The sequence below is a fragment of the Malaclemys terrapin genome, chromosome 4 (genome assembly GCF_027887155.1).
Source record: "Malaclemys terrapin pileata isolate rMalTer1 chromosome 4, rMalTer1.hap1, whole genome shotgun sequence".
In the NCBI taxonomy this organism is placed as follows: domain Eukaryota; kingdom Metazoa; phylum Chordata; order Testudines; family Emydidae; genus Malaclemys; species Malaclemys terrapin.
In genome coordinates, this window is record NC_071508.1 from 3,927,828 (window position 1) to 3,942,236 (window position 14,409).

The 14,409-nt window shown below is 50.6% G+C and overlaps 1 protein-coding gene and 1 long non-coding RNA gene across 2 annotated transcripts in view; both read left to right on the forward strand.

Moving 5' to 3' along the window:
* The window catches only part of LOC128836903 (pyrin-like), a 30,453-nt gene extending 26,608 nt beyond the window's left edge, over positions 1–3,845 (forward strand). The window contains exon 3 of the mRNA XM_054027621.1: positions 3,025–3,845. Coding sequence (XP_053883596.1) covers positions 3,025–3,626 — 602 coding nt within the window. The 3' untranslated portion in view covers positions 3,627–3,845. The remainder of the gene's footprint in view (positions 1–3,024) is intronic.
* Positions 168–2,543, forward strand: LOC128836933 (uncharacterized). Its single transcript, XR_008444855.1, has 3 exons — positions 168–326; positions 772–834; positions 1,997–2,543. It is a non-coding gene; the product is annotated as an uncharacterized LOC128836933 (long non-coding RNA).
* Positions 3,846–14,409: the final 10,564 nt, after the last annotated feature.

A 14,409-nucleotide genomic window follows, 5' to 3' on the forward strand; every position in this document is an offset into this window, starting at 1 on the left:
GTTGTCTCACACCCAGTGGGAGGAGTCCTGGATCCAAGATCTTACTTCATCAGTCCAACAGTGAACCAAACATTCTCCTTTCTATGGGGGAGTTTTTTCTGTTCCTCTTCCCCGCCATTGATTCCTCATTGGAACATTCCCCAACTCAGTTATGGGTCACCCCAAACCTTCTCCTGCCGGCTCCTAAATCCCCGTCCCTGTGGGGGAGCGGCTAGCTCGGGGTGAGCCCCTGAGAGCTGAACCTCCCTCCTCCTTCTCTCCTGCAACTACAGGTGATGCCCAGCAGACACCAGCACTGACCAGCAGCACCCGGACCAGAGTCACAGGTGGGTGGACATTTGTCCAGCTGTGTGGGGGATAGGACAGTAACATGGGTTTTGGGTGATGTTCAAGTCCCCCGTCCACCCCAGTACATTATGTAATTTATGGAGCACCCTAAAATTACTCTGGGTTAACTGCACCGATGGGCTGGCTGTCCACGAGCTCCCTGCTGCCGTAGAAAGCTGAGATTGTGCTATGGGGAATTGGCCAAAGACTGAGTGGGAGGGAGGGATCCCGGCAGTGGGGGAGGTGTGGGGAGGGCAGGCCGGGATGGGAGGATGGGGGAGGGATCCGGGCAGAGGGGGAGGGAGGTGGCATGGGGAGTGCAGGCTGGGGGTGGGGGGGGAATCCAACAGATAGCTGGGCGATGTGGAGAGTGTCAGGCGGGATCCCAGTAGGGGCAGAGGCTGCTCCGGTCCCTTTCTGAGTGAGCTCCCTGTTGTCTCCCAGCAGGTGTAGCCGCCCCCATGCCCAGGGAACACAGGCCAGGCTCGTCCAGGGCTGGAGACTCAGGTAGGGTGACCGGACGTCCGGGTTTTCCTGCACATTGCCTATGAGCCTCCTTCCTCTGTCCGGGCAGATTTTTCAGATAACAGGAAATGTCCAGGTGTTTTGCAGAGCAGACGCTGGAGCTCAGCAATAGTCCCAATTGTTCAGCTTCCTGATTGGTCCCACCCCTGCATCTGCAGCTGATTGGTGCAACCACAGCTGCCCGATCCTGCCCACCCAGGCCCTGGCTCCTGGCTCCCAGCCCTGGGGAACGGGGTCCCACAGGGAGTTGCTAACTGGTGGCTGTCGCTCCATTCTGGACTTGCGCGAGCCGTCCTGCCCCCATGACAGGGAGCGACACTCCCCACCCTCCAGTGAGTACCCCGCCGTAGGTGCCCCCTCCAGTATCCCCAATTGTACCCCACTCCACCTTCCCTCCTCAGTTCCCCTTTTTGAAAACTTGAAATACGGTAACCCTTGACTCAGGTCAGCCCCGGGGCCAGACACAGGCCCTCCGACCACACTCAGCGCATTGGCCCTCCAGCTGCTGATGTCAGGGGAGCTGCTGCCACCCAGCGCAGCCTTCCACAGCCGGCAGGTGGCGGTTGTTTTGAAGGTGCTTACTCATCATGGGCTTACTCAGCTTGTCGGGCCACAGCTGGGTTAACTCTGGCCTTTGCTGTGTAGACGGCCAAATGGTTCCTACTAACCCCGTTAGCTTGTGCTCCAGCTCCCGGGGCTGCCGGGCTACCAGCATGGTTACACTACTGTCCACATACCGACTGGAACTGAGTTGGAGCAAGTTCCAGCTTACATTGCGTTTCTCTTTACAACTGAAATCAGAATCCGGCCCTGACGCCATTGGCCTCAGCGGGGTCACTGCGGATTTACTCGGGGTCACTGAGATCAAAATCGATTTTCTGGGAGTGTCTCATAATAACAGTAATAACAACTTACATTTTATCTTATAATAATAGTTGTGCATGTAATAGATTGTGTATATGTCTATATAAACACCCAAACGAATGTGTCACCCCAACACAGCTAGCAGAGAGAGGGGTGTGTATGGGGATAGACAGGTGGATAGATAGTTGTGTAGGAGGATAGAGGGAGGGATGTGTATGGAGATGGATGGGTGTTTTTGAAAATACTGGAGTGATTTAGAATCCCATTGATTTTTCAACAGAATTTTTACTCAGAAGTCTTTTTCATGCTTTAAAAAAATGACACCCCATCACAGATCCACAGGATCGGTGCTATGGCCCCCACTTTGGAACAGTCTCTGGGAGGACCCATTCAGTGAGCCAGGCCCCCTAGAGGTCTCACTCTTTCCCCAGGGTAAGCCACCACGTGCTTCTGTAGACTGGACCTCTGGTCGTTCAGCACCACGAGCTCCATTCAGTCAGTCCCACTGAGACGGACCCCTGCGGGAGACTTGTACAGTATTAGGGAGCAATGCACCCCACCCCAGCACCTGCAGTGACACTCAGCCAGCCTTGTCAGTGTTGGGTTTACTAGTCAGCCGAGGTACAGCCTAGGAAGTCCTTGGTTAGCACAGGGAAATGAAGGTCGAAGCATAGGCCATTCTGGATAGCCAGAGCCCAGCCAAGCTGTAGTGAACCCTCATTGTTCAAAAAGAACAGGAGTCCTTGTGGCACCTTAGAGACTAACAAATTTATTTGAGCATAAGCTTTCATGGGCTACAGCCCACTTCATCAGAGGCATGCAGTGGAAAATACAGTAGGAAGATATATATATATATATACAGATATATATATATATATACAGAGAACATTAAAAAATTGGGGTTGCCATACCAACTCTAACGAGACTAATCGATTAAGGTGGCCTATTATCAGCAGGAATAAAAAACGTTGGTAGTGATAATCAGGATGGCCCGTTTCAAGCAGTTGACAAGAAGGTGTAAGTAACAGTATGGGGAAAATTAGCATGGAGAAATAGTTTTTAGTTTGTGTAATGACCCATCCACTCCCAGTCTTTATTCAAGCCTAATTTAATGGTGTCCAGTTTGCAAATTAATTCCAGTTCTGCAGTTTCTCATTGGAGTCTGTTTTTGAAGTTGTTTTTTTGTTGAATAATTGCAACTTTTAGGTCTGTAATTGAGTGTCCAGGGAGGTTGAAGTGTTTTCCGACTGGTTTTTGAATGTTATAATTCTTGACGTCTGATTTGTGTCCATTTATTCTTTTGCATAGAGACTGTCCGGTTTGGCCAATGGAAGATCACCAATGGACTTCCTGGTGATCTTCCAGAAAACACCATCCTGGTCACTGTGGATGTAGAAGCCCTCTACACCAACATTCCACAGAAAGATGGGCTACAAGCCATCAGGAACAGTATCCCCGATAATGTCACGGCAAACCTGGTGGCTGAACTTTGTGACTTTGTCCTCAACCACAACTATTTCACATTTGGGGACAATGTATACCTTCAAGTCAGCGACACTGCTATGGGTACCCACATGACCCCACAGCATGCCATCATTTTTATGGCTGACTTAGAACAACGCTTCCTTAGCTCTCGTCCCCTAATGCCCCTACTCTACTTGCGCTACATTGATAACATATTCATCATCTGGACCCATGGAAAAGAAGCCCTGGAGGAATTCCACCATGATTTCAACAATTTCCATCCCACCATCAACCTCAGCCTGGACCAGTCCACACAAGAGATCCACTTCCTGGATACTACAGTGCTAATAAGCAATGGTCACGTAAACACCACCCTATACCGAAAACCTATTGACTGCTATACTTACCTACATGCCTCCAGCGTTCATCCAAACCAAACCACATGATCCGAGACTGACCTACGATAACATCAAGTTCTATGCTGAAGCCTTCGCAGCTGACGGGACCCAGTGAAAGAGATGGCTAACACTAATTAGCCCTAGCTCTCAATGGCCAAGGAAACCTGAAGCTTTTTCAGAGTCATACCAGCTGGCCAGGATATTGGATTCTGTATTTTTGGTCAATAAAACAATTGCCTGTTTTTCATAAAGAGAACTCGTCCATCAGCTGTGTGGGTGTATTCCTTGATCTTTTCAGCCGGCGGGTTCAATGGTGTGTCGGAGATTTGGTTGGGCTCCAGTTAAAGTCCCAGCTGCGGTGCTCTCCTCTTACAGCACCTAGGACGGTGGGTCTGTCTCATAAGCTAAATAGCTGGAAGACTTGGATAAGTGACCCTGAGGAACATTTGGATACTGGCAGAAGTACGGGGAGCTCAACCTAATGCTCATTAGGGGTGCTGTGGGGAGGGCTCAGTAGGAGATGCTCTCCCACACAGTCAGTGCTGGTCAGTGGCGTAGCCAGGTCCTAACCGCAGGGGGAGCAAACCTAAAAAAGGTGCCCCCCCCTTGGCTCCTCCTCCGGCCGTGCCGCGCCCCCCCCTTGGCTCCTCCAGCTGCGCTGCGCCGCCCCACCCCTTGGCTCCTCCAGCCAAGCTGTGGCCATGCTGCACCTTCCCCCCCTCGGAGGGGCTCGGTCGGGGGGAGGGGTCGGGATGGCGGTGAGGGCTAGCTGGGGCTGGCGGCTCCCCCCGGCGGAGCTGCAGGCACAGCCTTTGGGGAGGCCGGAGGGCGCCTCATGGCAGAGGTGGGGGGGAGAGCCGCACGGCTCCAGCCGTGTTCCGGGAACCGGGGCCGCCGCCCAGGGGCCCGAGCTGGGCTGGAGCCACTGAGGCCGGGGGTGCTCGGCTGGTGCCGCTCGGCCAGGGCCAGGACTGAGCCGGCGCGCTCGTCCGGAACCGGGGCCCTCGCCCCGGGGCCTGCGCCGGGCTGGAGCCGCTGAGGCCGAAGCCGCGGGGGCCGGGGGTGCTCGGCCGGTGCCGCTCGGCCAGGGCCAGGACTGAGCCGGCGCGCTCGTCCGGAACCGGGGCCCTCGCCCCGGGGCCTGCGCCGGGCTGGAGCCGCTGAGGCCGAAGCCGCGGGGGCCGGGGGTGCTCGGCCGGCGCCGCTCAGCCAGGGCTGGGAGCGGGCCGGCACACTTGTCCGGAGCTGCTGGGGCCGGCGCCGCGCCGGGCTGGAGCCGCCAGGGCTGGGACCGGGCCAGCGCACTCGGCCGGAGCTGCTGGGTCAGGGGCCGGCGCAGGGCCGGGACCGGGCCAGCGCACTCGGCTGGAGCCGCTGGGGCTGGCGCCCCGGGGCCCGAGCCAAGCCGGGCCGGAGCTGCTGGGGCTGGGACCAGCTCGCTCAGCCGGAACCGGGGCCGGCGCCCCAGGGCCTGAGCCGGCCCAGAGCCGCTGGGGCCAGTGGCGTGCACCCTGGGGCCCGAGCTGGAGCCGGAGCAGATGGGGCTGGAGCCACTTGGCCGGGGCCGGAGGGAGCCGCTCAGCCAGGGCCGGACTGGGCCGCGCTGCGCCTCCCCAGAGCCCTCCTCCTCGCGTCCGTCCCCCCCCGCCCCAGCTTACCTGCTGCTGCTGGCCTGCCCCTGCTTGTTTTCAGACTTCCTGCGAATATCTGAATATCTGGGAGGGGGAGGAGCAGGGGGGCGAAGCGTTCAGGGGATGGGAGGAGGGGGAAGTGAGCTAGGGGAGGGGTGGAGAGCTGCGGGACCCTTTTAGGCATGGCCGGCCCTGCTCAGGCGCCTCTTTTGAAAAATGTGATGAGGGGAAGCGGCTGCTTCCCCTGCACCCCACTAGCTACGCTACTGGTGCTGGTCCCTCAGGCATGCTGTGCTGTGGGAGGCTCAGTAGGGATTACTCTTTCTTCCCCTCTCCGTCAGTGCTGACCCGGGGGTGCTGTGCTGCAGGGAGGGTGGCTCAGTAGTGGTTTTCCTTTTAACAACTGCTAACATGGCTCATCCATCAGCTTTTGAACTCAAGGCCTTTGCCATCCACAGCACAGTGCTCTACCGCATGAGGTAAAGGAGCGACTTCATTAGCTAGCAGCAGTAGCAGGCTGGTATTCTCTCTTTGACCCAGCATCTAGAGAAATATGTAGCACAATCAGCCAGCAGGATATTTTCTGAACCTTAATACAGTTTTTTGGGGGGAGAATTTACTTTTTTTTAATAGTGCCCTCAAATGAGCCAGGCACTTCGCAAAAGATATAGCAGGGCCTGAGTTCATCACCTTTCCGCTGAGTAGTGCCACTGATGTCACTGGGAAGACTGGTGTGTGAGGAATGTATTATTCTAGCTGAAAAAAAGGGAAGAAGGATGGTATAGTCATTAGGGTGCTAGGTGGAGACGTGGTGGACCTGTGTTCAATCCATTGCTCTGTCACAAACTGACCTTGGGCTAGTCACTTAAACTCTCCATGCCTCAGTTTCCCCTTTGTACAATGAACCTCACAGGGGTGTTATGGCTACTGGGGTCCTAAAACTACCAAAATCAAAGAGAACAACTCCCCAGGTGGATTCTCCATGAACTGGAACCTTTCAGTCGAGCTTGGGAAGTCTCTTTCTAAAAGAATTGCTCCGGCTTAGTCACAGGTTAGAGGGCTCAAGGCAGGAGTTATGTGTGACATTTTCAAGCCTGTGTTCCACAGGAGATCAGATGAGATGGTCCCTCCCGGCCTTGGACTCAACTAAAGACTAATGGCAGGATGGAGCCCAGAATGACTGAAAGACCTGACACCAGCAGCAGCGCAGACATAAGGGTGGCAAAGGGACGCTAGTAAGTCTGCTGAATGTTTGTTAATATAACTTAGAATCATAGAATATCAGGGTTGGAAGGGACCTCAGGAGGTCATCTAGTCCAATCCCCTGCTCAAAGCAGGACCAATTCCCAACTAAATCATCCCAGCAAGGGCTTTGTCAAGCCTGACCTTAAAAACCTCCAAGGAAGGAGATTCCACCACCTCCCTAGGTAACGCATTCCAGTGCTTCACCACCCTCCTAGTGGAATAGTGTTTCCTAATATCCAACCTAGACCTCCCCCACTGCAACTTGAGACCATTGCTCCTTGTTCTGTCGGCCTTGTTCTGTCAACTTTTCACAGCCTCGCAGCTAGCTAGCAAGTCTGCTATGAAATCAGCACCAATACATCTGCAATGAAAAGTGATATTGACAAACAAACAAAGATCACTTTTCACAGAAGATTTAGTGCCCCATTGCCACCCTTCCTTCTGTGCTGCTGCTCATGGAGGTGCTGCTTTCAGAGCCCCCCAGGTCGGAAAGTGCAGAGGGAAGGGCGGCAATGGGGCATTAAGTCTGCTGTGAAAAATGATATTGACATGTTTCTTCGTGCCCCATCCCCGGTATTAAACAGTAACTATTTTAAAAAATAACTTTTCAGCTGATAACAATAATTTGATAAAAATGTGTTTTACTATTAATTTAAAAGTGGCGAGAAAAGGTCCATTCGTTTTAAACAATAGGGTTATACATTTAGCATTAAAATAGTATTAAATATAAAAAAAATGTGTTTTTAATTTATAAGTGTGGGGGGGGTCACACTCAGAGGTTTGCTGTGTGAAAGGGTTTGCCAATACAAAAAGTTTGAGAACCACAGCTCTAAATGTAGTGGACATAGTCCATATGTTATATTTAATACCATTCGCTTCACATCTTCCAGGACTGAGTGGGGCAGTGTATCTGACCCATCAAGCAGAGAGAAATGTACAGCTTCTAATCTGGGGTGAAAATTCTTTAGTCTGGATTTCTTTTGGGAATCAGAACGTTTGCCCTTTTGCACCTTCAGTTTTGTGGGTCTCATGGCAAGCTCTTCCCAACCGGTTTGAATTTACCGGGCACAATGAGTCACTCTGTGTAGGCAAACATTGTGTTGCCCTTCTATGTCAGTTTTTGGAGGGTTTTTGTTAGCTAGATAGAGGAAAATGGAGAAATTCCTTCCTTACGTAAACAATGGGACTTTTGTCTAAGACTAGCTTGAAGATTTTATTCCCCATTTCCTGTTGCTGGAGGAACGGGATATTCCACTGTCCTCTGATCTGTAAATGTGTGTGTGTGTGTGGGGGGGGTGGTATTAGTCAGTGCGTGTCTGTGTGTATTGTGTCAGTGTGTGTGTGGTACGTCTATGGTGTTACTGTATGTATATCTCTGTGTGGTGTCTGTGTCACTCTATGTGTGTGTGTGTGTATGTGTGTGTGTATAATTGTCTCTGGGGGGAGGGAGGGTGTACCTGTGTGTAACTGTTTGTGTGTCCTTGTGTAACTCTGTGTGTGCGCGTGCATTGTTCTTGCCCTCCCTCCTGTCTACTTCCTCTCCCTCCGCCCCAACCCCATCTCCTTTCACCTTCCCAACCAGGGCACAGGGGTTGGGGGACTGATAAGTCTTCAAGTCTGTTCAGGGCTGTTATAAAAGGACAGCGATCCATTGTTCGCCATGTCCACTGAAGGTAGGACAAGAAGCAATGGGCTTAGTCTGCAGCAAGGGAGATTTAGGTTAGCTAGTAGGAAAAACTTTATAAGGATAGTTAAACTCTGGAACAGGCACCCAGGGGAGGTTGTGGAATCCCCGTCATTGGAGGTCTTTAAGAACAGGTTGGACAAACACCTATCGGGGATGCTCTACATTTACTTGGTCCTGCCTCAGCGCAAGGGTCTGAGCTGCATGACCTCTCAAGATCGTGTCCAACCCTACATTTCTGTGATTCTATGAAAATCTAAATCTCCCCATCTACTCTACTTCCAACCCAGAGCTGAGGTGTGACTGCCCTCGGCCTTGCTGGAACCCTAGGCATAATGAACAGTGTGAACCAAAGGCTGGGAACCAGAGTAGGCCTGGCCTTGGCAAAATAACACCACATTAGGTTATTTGCTAACCAAGTAAGCACATGCCTGACCAGAGAGGATGGTAGGAGAACTCAAGTAACTATGTAAACACACTCAAGAGATGGCCCAGGACACACCGACCCCTCATAAGATAAGGATGGGATGATAGGACGATGGATGAGGATGTTTTGTTTGAACTAGCAGGTACAAGGAGAAGGGTGGTGTGATTAATCTCTGAGCAAAAGTATTGCCAAGCTTAAAATGAACAAAGGTATTGTCAATGTTAGGCCTCAAACTTCCTCTTTGAAAGGGTAAAAAGGGCACGCTTTGCAGAAGTATAAACTAAGACTTGTGGTAAAAACACGCTGCAACCAGATAACACATTCTAACGCCTATAAAGCGAGATAAGTTGTGCCCCTGGGCACGGCTTGTCTAACCCACATTTAAAACAATTGGACACAAGGAGATAAGTAAGCATAAATTGTACAGTTAAAGCTACAATGCTAACCACATTAAAGATTTGGCTGGCCTCTTTAGACACGACCGACAGATCAGATAAAAAGTATGAAGGCATTGGACTGTGTGTGTTTTGGTCCTAATGGAAACCTGACACACACACCCTGAACTGCATGGACGGGCACTTCGCGACCATCTGTACCTGGCCAGTTCGAAAAACGGCCGACTGAAGGGTAACGTATTTTCAGACGAATGCCGGGTAAGGTTATGGAGTAAAGAAGTCTGGTTGCTCGAGCAGAATTGATCTCAAGTTGTACCAATACTATAGTGTTAAGATAGTAGTAAATAGCTAATGAATAATAACTTTACATGTACTTGTGCTTGTCTTCAGTATAACTTAACATTTATATTAATCCTTATTCAGCGCTGGTCTTTATTCTTGCTTTTCTTATTTTGACTGTGTTGCCTTTATAGTTGAAAGTCATTAAAAACCTTTTTTTGAGGAATAATCAGTAGTTTTAATTTTTTTTTTATCTGGGCACTACTCAACCTCATTACATCTGTGTTGGGTGGTGGGAAGTAGCGATCACCCAGGGCCCAATTAGGGGCCTGACGCATGCCTCCCTCTTCTTTTATCTCCACAGGTGGTAACTAGCGACATCAGGCGCATAATATGTAACTTGTTTGTATCAATGTAAAAAGGGGGAAGTCCATAGGAGGGGCATCTTTGTCCAGCCAAGGGGGAAGCATCCTGGAGTGCTGGCTGAGCTGGTATCATTGTGTTAGGGATACATGTCTTAGTGTTCCTGTAAGCACGGATCCAGGGCACTAGGATCGTGCTTCGTCGACCATAAACCTGGTTGAGGTGCCTTCACCACCGAACTGAGCCTCTGGTCTTTCCTTATGAGTAACATCGCCCCACTCCATGCTCAGGGCCAAGGTCAGCTCCATGCACCAGCTTAGCAAGCAGGTGCTTGGGGTGGCCACTGCGGAGTGGGGCGGCATGTCCAGCTATTCGGCAGCAATTCGGCAGAGGGTCGATCACGATCGAGGTTTTTTTTTTTTTTTTTTTTTTTTTTTTTTGCTGCTTGGGGCAGCTTAAACCCTGGAGCCGGCCCTGCTCAGGGCTAATAATATAATCTTACATACAGGGAACATTTTTCCTTGATGTCCTTTCTCAGTTTGCGAAACGTCTTGCTGCTGTCTGAACTTCAAAATGACTTCACAGAGTTAATTACTCTCTCTTGGCTTGTCTCCCTTCCTTTCTCCTGGTTTCTGCCCTCTGTTTTAATAGTTATAGCTATTACATGCCAAGCAACAGAAATGTTCACTTTGCTTCTAATCCTAGCCACTAACTAATATAGGAACATGCATTTTCCTTATTTCTACACAGTAGTATTCTTAAGATAAAACTAATATAAAGTCATGAAAACAGACTTCACTTTAACAACAAAGTGGGCCAATAACTGAATAGGGATATTTATCAATGCTTAATAAAAGTTTTAGATAAAAAGATAACTTGCCTAATTTAGTGTTTAATTCCTTTGTTCACTTGTTTTCCAAAATGCATTGCCTTAATGACTTTAAGCTCTGAATACTCATCTTGTATAGTTATAAATGCAATTCTGGCACTATTCCTCTTTAACTGTGAGTTTATCATGTATGTCGTCCTATGTTGTTGTGTCAAGTAACTAATTTTTGTTTTTATTTTGTTGCAACAAAAGCCAATTTTATACTCCTCCTAATTCTATTAATACATTTTATACAAGTGGCACCACACTATTTTATGGTTGGGTTATAACCATAATACCAATTAATTTTTTTTTCTTTTTTGCAAAGTTCAAAAAGGCCTCAGTTAGAAATATATGTACATGCATTTCTGTCTCAGTAAATGCAGTTGCAAACAAAGTTTTATCGTTATTAATTAAAGGGGTAAAACATAGGAGTAAAACCTCAACATAAGGCAAAAGTAGTAACAAAATATAATTTTCATGTTGGGGTTTTTAATAAACTTGTTTGCACCTTTATTAAATATTAAAATATAGTTATAGAAATGTTATCGCAAACATGTCTAAAAATATATATTATATCTGGTTGTGTTGCAAAATGTTACAGGTAACCCAGCAATGTCAACAGGTTTCTACCTTTGACTCCCAAGCACCATAAGAGTTGAATACCCTCAAAGTGTTGACATCCCCCTGTATGTCATGGGGGTGCACTCACTGCAGGTGACACCTCCTCCTGGTCACTCTGGGGATTGGCTCTGGTTTGGCTCTGCACCCTCTCCCGTAGTCCTCTCACCCTGCAGAACCCTCTCGCTCCAGGAAACCCAGCTTCCCCTGCCAGCCAGGCCACTACGTGGTTCCCCCTTCCAGAGGGTGTAACAAAGTCTTTCCACACAACTAGTCTCTCAGGCCGTCCACTGTCCCTTGCCTGGTGTGTACCACATCCCCATGGCTGGTAGGGGAACCCAGGCCCACCCTCTGCTCTAGGCTCCAGCTCAGGGTCCCGCTAATCAGCAGCTAAGGTCTGCACTCCTATTCCTTGCTGCTTTCCCCCTGAGCCATCTACTACCTTCCTGGCTTCCCTCCCCCCCCATGGGTTTGCCAGTCTCCCAACTCCCTCCTCCCAGGGAGTGACTGTGGACTACCCTCTATAGTCCCAACACACCTCCCGTCTCCCAGGGAGTGACTGCAGCCTGCTTCCCTGCAGCCTTTTTGGTTGCCAGCTTCCTGACTAGTACAGACCCCTCCAGCTGAGCCTCTTTCCAACCAATTCCCTGCTTCCTGGCTCCTCCTCCAGGTGCCATCTATCGGCTCATTGGACATAATTTACCCTCTCAGAGCCTGTGTGCGCAGTACATCCCATCACACTGCATTTCAACTACATTTTGCTTCAATTTTTACATTATTTCCTTTTGTGCTATGTTTAAAAACAGCATTGGCCATTAAAGTTTGTGCTTGCAAATATTTAACAAAAAGTTGACTTGCTACCACAAACAAATGAACTCTAAAAAGCTTGCATAAACATTCTGGTACTCTCTGTTTTGCAAAGACAGAGTGTTCAGTGTGTGAGAACATTACAGCACAGAAGATTGTGAGCATCTATTTTAGCAGTCAAGCATTATGTATAATTATAAAAATAATCAGACATGGGTCAAGATCAGGTTTTCTAAACCTTTTCTCATTTTGATTTCTCTTCTGGATTCGCTTCAATTTGTCCATGTCCTTCTTAAAGTGCAACGCCCAGAACTGGACACGGTGCCCCAGCTGCGGCCTCCCTAGTGCCGAGTACAGCAGCACAATTACCTCCCATGTTTTACAGACAACGCCCCTGTTAATATACCCCAGAATGGCAACTGCCTTTCCCACAATAGCATCCCATGGTTGATTCATATTCACTTTGTGATCCACTATACCCCCAGCTGTATCTCCGTCTTCTGGCTTTCTGACCCCAGCCCACACAGCCAGCGACCAATCTCCTAATTGTAGTCAGGGGACTCCTCCAGCTAATGCAGCCGAGCTCTGACCTTGTGCCCCAGGCCTTGGGCAGTAGTCCCCATTGTTTGCCACTCGCTCCACTCCACAAAGAAGTTTAATGGCTCCTTCCGTTGCTTGGGAGTGCCTGGTATGCCCACTAGGTCTGGGCAGGGCCGGCTCTAGGTTTTTTGCTGCCCCAAGCAAAAAAAATTTTGGCTGCCCCCCATCCCAGCCCTGGGCTCCTCGCCGCACCCCCCTGCCGCCCCAGCTCTGGGCTCCCTCATTCCCCCCCTCATTGCCTCCCACACACACCTCCTGCCGCCCCAGCCCTGGGCTCTCTCCCCCCCTTCCCCACCTGCACCCTCCTTCCGCTGCAGCCCTGGGTCACTGGTAACTCGCTCCCACGGCAGGTCATTCAGCATGAATTTTACATGTGCACAGAACACAGACAGGATTGATTCCCATATGGTTACAGAACTGCAGTGAAGTGGAACAATTTTCAGCTTGTGTGATCGGAGGATATCTGGATGCATATTATAAGACTGTCCTACATAAATGAGGAAAAGTTGAGGTGCCTTTATTATTCTTTTGTTCCACTCTTTCTTTCTATGGGGAATTTGCCAATGCGATATCACTGTCTTCCTTTTAAACAAACAAACAAACAAACAAACAAACAAACAAGGCAATGGCTGTTTGAAAATAGCAATTCCAGTCCTAATAACCACTGGGAAGCATTTCTTGCTCAATTTTATCCTACTGTTTCTACAGCAAGTTACAGTGGATCAGTAGATTTGATTTGGGAGAAATGAAGTAACAGCTGCCCAAACTGAGCGTGAGCACTCCTGAATGTTGAGGTGTTCAAATCTGGAAGGCAGGTGCTGAGGGGGGGGGGGGGGGGGGGGGGCTGTGGCTCCGCAGGGGAGCACGGCAGCATGTATGCAGCAGTGTGTCTGGTGCTGCGCGGAGCCAGACACGCTGCTCTGAGTGGCACGATAAGGGGGCTGGGGGGTTGAATGGGGTGGAGGTTCGGGGGGGGCAGTCAGGGGCAGGGAGAAGGGGGGGTTAGATGGGTCAGAGGTTGGGGTGGCAGTCAGGGGACAGGCAGCGGTTGGATAGGCATGGGAGTCCCAGGGGTTTGTCAGGGGACAGGTAGGGGGTGGGGTCCTAGGGGGGAAGTTGGGGGGGGGTCTCAGGAGGGGGCAGTTGGGGACAAGGAGAAGGGAGGCTTAGATAGGGGGTGGGGTCCTGGGGGGCAGTTGGGGCAGGGGTCCCGGGAGGGGGTGCTCAGGGGACAGGGAGCACGGGGGTTGGGTGGGTTGGGGTTTCTGTGGGGGGCAGTCGGAGGGAGTGGATGGGGGCAGGGTGGGGCTACCCTCCCTCCCTGTGGAGTGTCCTATTTTTTAATGTTAAAATATGGTCTCCCTGCCCTTCCCAGTGCAGCTCTCCAGTCACGGCAGGCTGCAGCATGAGGTCTCAGCTACCTCACTCCCTCCCTCTCTTTCCTGTTGGTAGTGGCCAAGGGAATGCTGGGAAATGTAGTTCTTTCCCTGCTCCAGGGCTGGCTCTATAGGCAGGGAGCTAACCAAGGAACTACAGCTCCCAGGGCCCCCTGTTGGTTCTCAGCTCCCAGGCTGGATCCGTGCCGCTCCTGCAAATGGGCTGCCCCGAGCACGTGCTTGCTTTGCTGGTGCCTAGAGCCGCCCCTGGGTCTGGGATGGTCTTAGGACCCAAGACTCGCCTGAGGGCAGACACCAGCGCCTTTTGACATGACAATGGAAAGAACCCCACCTCTCCTTTGGGGCTTGGGGGGCATTTATGCCCTTTCCTCTACTAGTCATTACATTAACAGAGTCTGTCTTATGTCCCTCTTCTTACTGGGCCTGTTCCCATTCCTGCAGGGAAGGACATATGGGTTTACATGTAACCCAGGCCAATCGGATGAGTCTCTTTCCTCCTTTAGCAGTCTGCTGT